The sequence below is a fragment of the Cyphomyrmex costatus genome, unplaced genomic scaffold (genome assembly GCF_001594065.2).
Source record: "Cyphomyrmex costatus isolate MS0001 unplaced genomic scaffold, Ccosl1.0 scaffold193, whole genome shotgun sequence".
NCBI classification, from domain to species: Eukaryota; Metazoa; Arthropoda; class Insecta; order Hymenoptera; family Formicidae; genus Cyphomyrmex; species Cyphomyrmex costatus.
Window position 1 is genome coordinate 1551559 of NW_017275965.1, and position 11497 is coordinate 1563055.

An 11497-nucleotide genomic window follows, 5' to 3' on the forward strand; every position below is an offset into this window, starting at 1 on the left:
ATATATATCATCGACATATAGTGGATTGGCTCGTGATATCACGTGACATGAACGACTGCGCATTCTACGGAATGCTTCACAGTTCACCTTGTATTTCCACCATGGTTACACGTACACGTCAGTACACGTGCTTTGCTTGTGAGTTCCGACGAACCATTCGACGGTTCGACCGTGACGGTGATTGACGTGTTTCGGGTGCTTTCCATTGTATATTTTTGAAAGTGTTGCCGACTTTGACTGTGCATTGCGTCACACAGATGCGTGTCTGCGGATGAGCTCGTCTCGATTGTTCGTCATTTTGCACTTTTCGACGACTAGGGCTCTTATGACGCGCGTTATTGCGACGTGATGACGCCGTAGATGCAGGCGCCATTTTCGCGGGTATTGCGTCACCCGTTCGTTTTCATATTTTTGTACGGTATACTTTAAAGACGTGATCTGGCCGTATCGACCTCCTATTTCATTGCTTGGAGGCTTGGAGGCGGGTGCCATTATTTAAGGAAGAAAAAGAAGAAGAAGAGCTTTGCTTGTGTGTGCTACCAGTTGCGCCAGGCCGCCGACAGTTGGCGCTACCGGTCGAGTGCTGCAAGCGGGTTGAAAATCGCGCATCACTGGGTAAGCGCCTAAGCGGTAAGTAGCTTCTTCTTCTTCTTGTTCTTCTAAATTTAAATGGCCCAGGTTCCGGAAGTAACCGGATAATCGTGGCCAAACTAGCGGTAAGTAGCACTCGCATAATTTCTGGTCGCGGGCGGTCGAGAGACGTACGTTGCAAAAATGGCGGATTCGACGACGGCGAGAGAAATAGATGCGTCATGGCGCCCGATGCCGTTCCCGTAATCCCCGGATTTTCAACTACCATCTTGTCGAGGAGGAGAGATCGATATAGCTCGCGAAGCTCGCGTATCTTGCCTACATATGTATATACGTTGTCGTGGATTAACGGCGACAATACTTCTATATGTAGACGACATACCCGATGCGTAGGTAGCATCTTAGCATACTTACCTCGACACGAGGTTGGATGACGCAGTTTCGCTGACGACGTGGTCGCTTTGTTTCCGGACAGCGTGATGACACGCCAATAACGCCTGCGACCTTCCAATAATTCCATATACCGCCAGACGTTTATTCGACTGTGCATGCGGTAATAAATAAAGACGTATGAGATGGGTAACTTTTAAAATTTTACTAGACAACGGTTTGTTTGGCGGACACCACGTTACCTTGGTCATTGGATGTCGTGCGCTCAAAGGGCTTTTTTTTATGCATGAAAGAACGGTTAGAGATGGCTCCACATAATAATTTACAGATATGCCTGTGTCTATTTTTTTTGGATACTCTATATAACGATATATTTGAATGTTTTCTCATAGTTGCGATCGAAGGACACGAATAATTCGAACGTGACGATTTTCATAGTCTTGCAGATTAGGTTCGTCTCTTTGCTGAACGAGAATGGAATCAATGGATGCGCGTCTAGTAGCGCAAGCATTGAACTATCATGGCCAGCAGTTGCAGAAAGTTTGGGAAGGTGAACGCAACGAAAATGAGTTGGTTATGCTCAATCTCAAGGATCCTAGCTTTGAAATCTACCAACAACGGCAAAAAACTCTCAGGTATATGTCTATTACACATTTGATATTATCTAAGTACATTGGGTACATTCAGTGCTACAATCGCTCATTGAGTGCTTAGTGAGCTCTTGCATCTCATTAGCATATTTCGTTAAATCTAAAACTATAGACCAAACAGATACAAAAACTCATTGAATATTAAAGCCTATTCTACAATATGGCCACAAGTTGTAAGCTATAAGAAATTAATTTTATCATAATTATTCTTTTCATATTCGTGATTAGCCCATTAGTTATGACTTGCAACTTACAATTCTATTATAGAACAGGCATAAGCAAATGGTCATAGTACTGAATGCATTTATTATCTGAAATCTATTGTCATTCTTTTGTTAAATAAAATCGTATACCTTACAGTTTTGGAGATAGAGGCAAACGTCTAAAGCTTCAACAATTTCTCACTAAAAAAGCTGATGACCTGTATGATAAAGCAAACTTGGAAAAATCTTCAGAATGTAATAAGCCAGAGCTGGCAGATGAAGGTAATTATTTTTCAGTGTGTCTTCTATCTTTTTTTTTTTTTTTAAATTCATCATATATATATAATATTACGCAATATTGTGTATGTCCATGTATTTTATTTCAGAATTTTATGCTACAGTGCCTGCACTTGATACTTTTGTCACCATGGAGAAGTCTCAGCGTATCCGTAACTTTTTGGAGGTAATGATATAAGGATTATAAAATATATATGAATGCATCAGTTTCTAAGTAATTATATGACAATTCTAATTTATTATTATTTACTTAATTTGTAGAGTTTAGTAATTGGGGATGTGATATTTGCGCAAGTAATGGGTAAAAGTGCCGCAGGTCTTCTTCTCAAGGTGCTTTGTAACTGCAGTGACAGTCCCAGAATTGTTACTGAATTAGGAGTTAAGGTATGTCAACATGTTAACTTATAAATATTGCTTTTATGTAATTCTATGTATGATGTTTAAGGTGATGCTGGACCCGCCTGTTTTATCATTACTTAGTTAAAGATTCGTTTCTCTTAATTGCATTTACGGATGGAAAAATCCTACATAATTAAAGTATCAACAACAATGAATTGCGCTAGCTACATTTCAATACGAAAAACGGAACAAAAATTTACAGTTTCGTTATCGAAAATCACAGAAGCCGATAACGAAACTGTAAGTTTTTAATTTTCTTCCATTTTTCGTATTGAAATGTAGCTAGCGCAATTCATTGTTGTCGATACTTTAATTATGCAGAAGGATTTTTCCATCCGTAAATGCAATTAAGAGAAATGAGTCTTTAACTAAGTAATGATAAAACAGGTACTCCAGCATCCCCTTAATATACATAATAAATTGTACCTAAACGATTGAGCCTAGTCGAAAATTTAATGGTTCAACAGTTATCGTGATTCAATCGTATACTCGCAATTAGCCAAACTCGCTTATAGGTACATTACTTTTATTTGTATTGTATTTAATAACAGATTTTTGCATATTGTGTTTATTAGGCACTAATACTAAATACGGCCACTGTGCCGGCGGTGGACAAGAAAGGTGTTACAAGAGGCTACATGGCAAATGATCTCGTCTGCGTCGTAGTCAGTGAAGTTAACGTTGAAGCTGAACGAGTTGTTGCAGTTATGAACGTACCTGCCCGGGAAGGGCAAGCGCCACACCCATCTATGGGGCTTATCCATTCCGATGATCTTCCAGAAGCCTACAAGTAAGTTGACACAATAACTGACTAGTAATTGCAAGTCTATCGAATCCATAACATGCTTCACTAAATCTTGTAAGTTGACTGTGTGTATCTCCAACGGATGTTCTATTCACATAATAAACATTGACAGCATTTTGTGATGTCACACTTTTGTTCATTATGTATTACTGTAAGAGCATTTGCACTGTGAAATAGAATTTTTTTTAAATCTAATTGTGTGATACATTGAGATTAAATGTGTGTGATACATTCAGATGTAAAGTCCATACTGATTTTTTTTTAAATTGTATATTGTTTTATATCATAATAGATTATATTATTACGTATGTAATTTGTCGTGTTTCAGTTTGCTTAGTGTTTTTTTTTGTTTTTTTTTTTAAAGTTGAAGGTAAGGATAATATGGCATGGTGAAAAAAGAAGGGGCAAACTTTTTAACAGAAGCACTGATACTAACAAAATTAGGTGAATTAGTTTTGATTCCTCTTACACATTTTTATGAATTTAGGTGCCAGACACTATGTAATGTAAAAAGTTGATAGTCAGTATGATGATGAATTTCTAATGTGATACAAATGAATTCAAACCTTGAGCATTGGTTGACATGGCTCTATTGCGCACATATTCTCTCTACGTTTGTGATATATTACTCTCAAAGCACCAGCCAAACTATGGCGCAAATGACTTTTGAGGTTGAATTTGCAGTATGAGACATTGAGCCTTGAGCGATCAAAATGAATGCAACAGACGGTAGGTATAACACTGATTTAAAGTTGTTTGGTCTCTTATAAAGATATCAAGTATGTATACCTATATGTATGTTATTGTATTCTTTTAAAATGTATACTAAAATATAATATTTTTGCACAAATCATGTATCGTGGCAAGAGGTATCCATATTTTCGTATTCGATCGTAATTTTCGTTGTTGAAGGTAAGGTGGAATAGATTCGTAATCTATAAAGGAAATTAATGAGATTTAAAGCAGAGACCAAACAACTCGAGTCTTAATCGCCCAAAAACCTTTTTACCTTTAATCCTCAAAAGAATCGCGCTTTATCATAATAATGCCTTAATGTTTAAACTTACAGCTTATATTGACAAATAAAAAAAAGTGATGTCATGTTGATAATTGACATCACAAAATGCAAACAGATGAAACTTCTACATCTTAAAAAATTTTTTTGGTCCGCCTTGGAAGATAATATATCAGGCGTGGCTCCCAACCTATCCTAGGGTTATGCAATTTATTTTATCGCACCAAAAAAACTTGTAAAAACCGAAACCACACCATCGATTGATGATAGGCCGTGTGCTTTTGTGTTGAGAAAAAAAAAATCCTCTGATTACAAAATACTAGAAATATGCGTCTTAACGGTGAAAGGTGAGAGACGAGTTTACATAATACTGAGGTTGCGTTATCAATGTAAATTTATAACATTGAGATTATATTTGTTAATAAAAAAAAAAAAAAAGGAATCTTACCTTCTGCACCGTATCCCAGTTTCGGACCCCTGCTGCTTCTTAACGGTATAAACGTAGATTTTGAACGATTCTAATACCAAAAGTTGTACATTATGATGCACAATCAAGAAGAACCGAATTAATATTTAAAACACTTTTGACATTAGTATCGTGTCATTGATTAATACATGCAGATCGAAGTGAAGAATCATTGTTCTGCAGAAATATATGAATAATCTTGTTTTATGTATATATGGAAAGACTACAGCAAATAATGCACACAATTATGCATGTGCTTACACAGCAGAAAAGTATATGGAATACGACAAGATGTGTCGAAGAGCGGGCGCACACGAATTGCCAAACAGGCGCTGTTTTTTATGGACAGGATCAATAAGGACTCGGCTGTCATGATTATCAAGTCTTTAGTTTTACCGTTAACGAAGTAGCTTTGGTTTTCTCTTTGGCAAAGGTCACCATAATGTTTGCAATGTTTAATAACTAGGTATTTTTCTCTGTGGTGTAGGAAAGCGATGGACAACAAAGGTCAGAGTTATGAAACGCTGTTGGAGAATAGTACTGGCTTCAACAATCCAAACAACATAAAATATCTATGCGACTTAATCGGTCTCGGACAAGGAAATCATTCTAATATGGTTGGATTGAGGTAATCATAGCCAAAAATTTTTATATACATATTTACACGCGTGCGTACACGCATATTTATTGATAGATAAACTCAGTTTCTTTACGAGTGTTCTATTTGACACTCGTAATATTCGCAAGCATTATTTGTCTTTGTTTGATATTTAACAAACAAGGATGAAATTATTCTAAGAGCGTTGCGAGCGTCTAATTGTAATGCAATCTATATTATATCAATTCTTATTGGACCGCTAAATTTCAAACTGAATGAGACAATGTCACAGCGGTCTAAGCTGGATCACGAATGCTTCTAAATAATTACGTGTGAATTTTGTATACTACGAATGTAATTCTTCGATTGCGCGCCAAAATTTTCAGACTTGAAACGCAACACTAATAAACTATCGCAGTAATATCACGAGTTAAATTGACTAACAATTATTGATGCTGTTTACGCTTATATCGGTGTTACTAATGTTGAATAACCTATTAAAAACTATAAATAATTTTTCATTGCGAAAAATATTACCCCGGCCGGGAGTCGAATCCGGATCTCTGGCATTTCGTGTGAGATCCTATATTATATTTCTCATTATGTTAATTTATTGATGTGCAGAGAGAGATTTCCCCCAAATGAGTACGCTACTGAATTGCGACAAGCACAAGCGAGCAAGTGGGCATTCCGAAGTGTTGCTGAAGGAATAGATCATTTCAAAGCTGGTCGTCATTCTGAAGCTTTCCAGTGTCTCAACAAAGCGCTCACTGTTGATCCTCGCAATGTGGAGGGTTTGGTCGCTCGAGGAGCATTGTAAGTTTCTAATTGAAGTTTGCAATGTACTTTCATTTAATATGTTGCACAAATGTGTTTAATAAACTATGTATTACAGGTTTGCAAACAGTGGAAGTTTCAAGAAAGCGATTGATGACTTTGAGACCGCCTTGAAATTAAATCAAACACATGCGAATGCTCGTAAATATATGGCGGAAACACTGGTTGCTCTAGGACGTAGTTATGAAGATGAGAAAAAATACGAAGATGCTCAAAAAGCATACGAGAATTGTTTGGCGATTGCACCATATCACGAGGAAGCGCGGAATTCCATTGAATATATAAAATCCAAGACTCTCTCATCGTCACTGAACCCTCTGGATACCTTTAAGAACTTTGACACCGAGAATGATGTTGCAGAAAATAAAAAAGATAAAAAGAAACGCAAGAAGGAGAGAAAATCTAGATCAAAGAAGAAACAAAGATGGAGTTCCAGCTCAAGTTCTTCATCCTCCGGATCTTCGACCTCTTCGAGTTCGGACTCGAGCAGCTCATCGTCATCAGGAAGCTCACGATCGGCATCCCGATCACCCAGTCGTAAACGTAAACATAAGAAAGATCATCGCAGTTCGCTTTCACCGCTTAGCAAGCGAATGGCCCAGTATAACAATCCTCCTGCTGCAGCTGCCACCACTCATGATACTATCACGCCAGCCGCTTACATCGCAAATGCGCGCGAGAAAATGGATGACTACGAAATCAAAGTACGCAAGTTTCTTGAGCAAACCAAGGATGATTCTGATTATGAAGATAAGGCAAGTATAATTTTATAAGTTTGCATTTACTTACTTGCATATTTCAAAGTTTGCAACATAAATGTTAACGCAAAATGTTAAATATACGAACAGGTAAGAAAATTCTTAGAAGAGACAGCGAGATGGAAGAGAGAAAGGGAAAAGGAAAAGAAACACTCTGAAAGCGAAAAAATGAAGAAGAAAAAGAAGAAGGAAAAGAAGGGGAAAGATAAGGAAAAGGAGGACAAGAAGAGTCGAAAGAAGAAGAAGAAGGAGGAACGGAAAAAGCGTAAAAACAAGGACAAGCTTGAACGAGATTTAGAAGCATTGAGAAAATCATCTTTACCGGATTTGGAACAGTTAGAATCCAAGCTTAGTGCTTATTATGCGAAAGTTGAGAAAGACTGTGCGGCGCTTAAAAGGTTGGAATCATTAGAATTTTGTCGTAATAATGAATTTAATATTTTTTTATTACCTTCCAGTTAAACAATTTGATTTCAACTCGTGTTTTGTAATTTTCATTTACGCTGTTTTCATATCCTCAGCTATCGCAAATAAATGGAAATCACGCGGTCGTCAGATATCGTATTCTACTTGTGTTTTTATATTTACTAGGTATGTAGCACAGTATAATGACATGACTTCCCCTCTTAGCAACGCGGAGAAGCTCGCTGAAAGTTCACGCAAGGAGGAGGAGCTGCGTAGAGAGAGGGAAAGAGACGAAGCTTCGAAGGCATATCATGAACGAGAATCCAGGGTGCCAATGACTGCGCAACAGAGAAAAGGTGCGTATTATGTTTATAATATAATATAATAGTGTATTAAAATATAACGATGTACGATATCTTATTAATCGTTTAATATTCACAGAGATTCAGAGAAAGCCACTAACTGACATATTTGAACAAGAATCCCAATTGATTCATCCCGAACCGAAACTTCCTACGTTAGACACTGCTGCATTAAATGCCAAATGGAAGGCAGCACAAGCCGCTAGGTAAGTAATTAGAGACACATGTAACAACATTTTCCAGTAAATATAGTTTGTATAAGATAGAATGTTATTGTTTCATTATTTTATTTTGCAGCAAATTTACATTTACGCATGATTTCAGACAAAAGGATGTTTCACAAAAGTGGCAAGATGTCCCATCAGATAATAAAAAGGTACAATCTAATGTCTTTGTGGATAGCGACGAAGACGATGATAACGAATTGGAAGAAAGAATTCAACGTGCGGCTCTTGAGAAATCTTTGAATATACGGAAGCAAATGCAACGTGAACTTGCTGAGAAAAGAGCACCGCCACCGCAACCTACACCGACGCCACCACCACCGCTGCCGAAAGAGCCTCCAATGCCAAAGCAAGCACCCGTCAAATATCCTACACCGCAACCGCAGAACAAATTCCAATCATACAAGGATTCTACTATGTCTGTGTCACCGACCAAGTTTACCTCTACCAACAATTTAGGCGGTAAATTCCAACCGATCGGTCAAAATAGCGGAACTGGACATCCACCGGAACCGCCACGTCCTCCGCCAACGGCAAAGAATCAGACTCAAGCCAAAGGTCCAAGAACCGATTCCGACAGTGAGGCAGAGCGTCAGCACCGACAAACACCGAAGAAACGCGAATCGAGCGGCAGAGGCGGCATGAATAAACGTATGAGCAGGGATCGTCCAGGGAAACGTTCGCGAAGTCGATCTCGCAGTGCCTCCAGTTCCGGATCGTCTAGATCTCGATCGCCAAGACGCAGTCGCTCGCGTTCATATTCGAATCGACGATCTGGCAGTTATGAGAGGAAATATAGCAGGTCTCCTTCGGGTACATACAGTAGATCGCGATCACGCTCGAGATCCAGATCGTACACCAGAAGTCGTAGTCGTAGTAGGTCGGGTGATCGAGGTTACTATCGCAAGAGGCAATTTCGACCATACAACAACCGTGGCACTTATTACAAGCCACGTTTCCAAGGTTTCAACAATCCGAATCATCGTGGTGGTGGCAATAATTTCCAGAATCGAAATCGCTTCTACAACAATCAACATAATAATCGTTTCGGTAATCGTCGCGGTGGTTTTAATAATCGCGGTGGTCGAGGCGGTCGCGGTAATCGTGGTGGTAGATTCTTTCATAACAAACAAGGCTTCCGTGATTTCCGTGACAGACGGGACTTCAGAGACCGTCGTGCTTCATCGCGCGATCGATACAGCGATCGCAGCTACTCGCCTGATCCAATGAGGAAGGTTGACGAAGCGAAGGAGAAGATCAACAAGATGCTTGAAGGAGGCGACGACATTGAACATCAACAGAGTGGTAGCGGTGGTACAACCGTGCCACCTAACAAGAGACAAGCTGGACCCTTGAGCGAAGGAGAAGAGAGGGACGATGACGACTATGAGAGGTGGGGAGAGGGAGTGGGGGGCGATGCTGCTAGTACCAAGGTTGGTTAGACTTCGCGTAGGTTTTCCTACCTACCTACCTACCTACCTACCTACCTACGAAATGATAATCTCATCTTTACGATGATGATGATAACCTGATTGATGATAAAAACGAGGAATAACATGAAGAAAATAATGATGATGATCAGCCACGAGAGAACACTAGCCACGAGCCAACTAACTCTCGTTTGTTGCCAGACTGATGGAGTCAAACCTGTCGATGATAACCTGGACGGCAAGGAGTACTTCATTGAGCGCATGAAACAGCGAAGCAAGAACGTTTTAATGCAGAGAGCCATTGCTGCTAAGATTTGGTAGTTAGGATCTGTTACCGCCACCGTCGCTGCTTCTCTGTGATATAGTCGCTTTCGTTTCATCGTCCGTACTCTGGCTAATCGACCGATTGACCGATGAGGCACGTCGAAACACTTGTAGTTTTAGTGCCAATCTCTTCTATTATATCACATATAAATATTTGTAATGTTAAAATTTCTATTTTTCTGATGAATCTTAATTTTTTTTCCAGCGATTTAAAATTAATCTGATTTATAAAGGTGAATTGAATTTAAATAGTAGTTGTTTCAACTATATATAACGTAATAATTACTAAAATGATTCAATTGTTAAATTTTGTTAATATTTTAAAATATATTTGAAATATTATTTTGAAAGGAAAAAAGACCTTATGTCAAAAAAATAAATTATAAATATTTAGTTAGTGCATACACTCTTATACTAATATATAATTATAGTTTTCAATTCATCACATGCAATAAATCCTTATTCTTATTTTGAGGCTACGTATATACAATGTAATTGACAAGTGGCTTTTCATTATCATTCGGATATGTATCTTTTTTTCCCTTACCGGTAGTGTATATTTTGTTTATTAGGAAAACGTCTGGAATTGAATTAAAACGAGGGAAAGATTTTTCGCTAAAAAAAATTCCCTATAAAAGATTAGCAGATCGTCGCTCATATATTCGAATGCCCAATAGCAACACCTTTATTGTCTTTGATTATCGTAATAGTTGAAGTAATCCTTGTAATAATTCAAGACAAAACCACTTATGTAAACTTCAGTTAGAACATCTTGATAAAACATTGAAAACGGATTATAGAGCTCATTATAATTATATAATTTGAATTTTAATACGAGCAATTTTATTATGGAATAAGATACGTATATATGTTGTATGTAAACGAGTTAACTGTACAATTGAACACAAATATATAACACTGCAAAAAAATACTAAAACTCGTCAACTTTCCGAAAGAAATGAACATATGCTGTCTCCTTCCTATTTGAGTATATCTCAAGAATCTGCATACTGATTACATTGCGTAGCATTTTGATATCAGAGTTTGCACCAGGTTAGTATACCGCGAGTATTTAAAAAGTCTTCCCGTTTCTACCAATATAGATTAACTCGAGATGCGGTCAAAGTCTCGCTATAAATGTTTCGAAGCATTTGATTAATCAAATGAAAGGATTTATAAATTTATCTATCAGAGTATGCTTCAAAGTATTTGTAGCGTTACTTTACCCTTTAATCTCGGTTGAACTTATTCTTAATTCTTTTTTAATTCTTAGAGCTGGGAAAAGAAGACAGACCAAAATGAAAATCAAACTACGTTGATAGAAACAGGCATAATTCTTTGAGGAAGACAATAAATTGAATCGAGATTACCAACGTCTTGCACCATTTTACGTATGCCTTTGGTCTACGACTACATATCATTTATAAACAAGAAATGAACATTTTAAATGCTTGGTACTACTATATCAACCAAAGACTAGGTTGGTTTGTTTTCCTGATCTATTTTTCACAGTGCAAAATTACAGTTACATTTTGCACTTTAAACAGGACATTAACTTAGGTGACTGTAAAGTAGCAATTGAGGATTAAACTGCTCCGAGCGTGGACGATGAAATTCTTCGTATATTTCACTTTCGCTGTTCCTTGTTGGTGTTTATTTTGTTACGACAATTTAGATGATTCAAACGACGTGTCTGTAGAAACTGCAGAGGGTAAGTTGTACCTGATGTATTCTAATAAGAAC

General features: G+C 37.8%; 1 protein-coding gene across 4 annotated transcripts; it reads left to right on the forward strand.

Moving 5' to 3' along the window:
- The first annotated feature begins 193 nt into the window (after window positions 1-193).
- Window positions 194-9649, forward strand: LOC108772911 (serine/arginine repetitive matrix protein 2). 4 transcript variants are annotated; one of them, XM_018538562.1, is made up of 13 exons: window positions 194-630; window positions 1420-1616; window positions 1992-2116; window positions 2221-2297; window positions 2393-2515; window positions 3106-3320; window positions 5304-5444; window positions 6039-6230; window positions 6310-7006; window positions 7100-7407; window positions 7601-7770; window positions 7856-7982; window positions 8101-9649. In XM_018538562.1, the coding sequence occupies exons 2-13, from the start codon at window positions 1456-1458 to the stop codon at window positions 9440-9442; spliced, it is 3678 nt and encodes a 1225-aa protein (XP_018394064.1). In that variant the 5' UTR covers window positions 194-630; window positions 1420-1455; the 3' UTR covers window positions 9443-9649. The 4 variants fall into 4 exon arrangements, with proteins under 4 accessions (XP_018394064.1, XP_018394066.1, XP_018394065.1 ...); XM_018538564.1 differs by lacking the exon at window positions 194-630 and adding an exon at window positions 697-716; XM_018538563.1 differs by lacking the exon at window positions 194-630 and having other exon boundaries at window positions 1343-1616.
- The last annotated feature ends 1848 nt before the right edge of the window (window positions 9650-11497 follow it).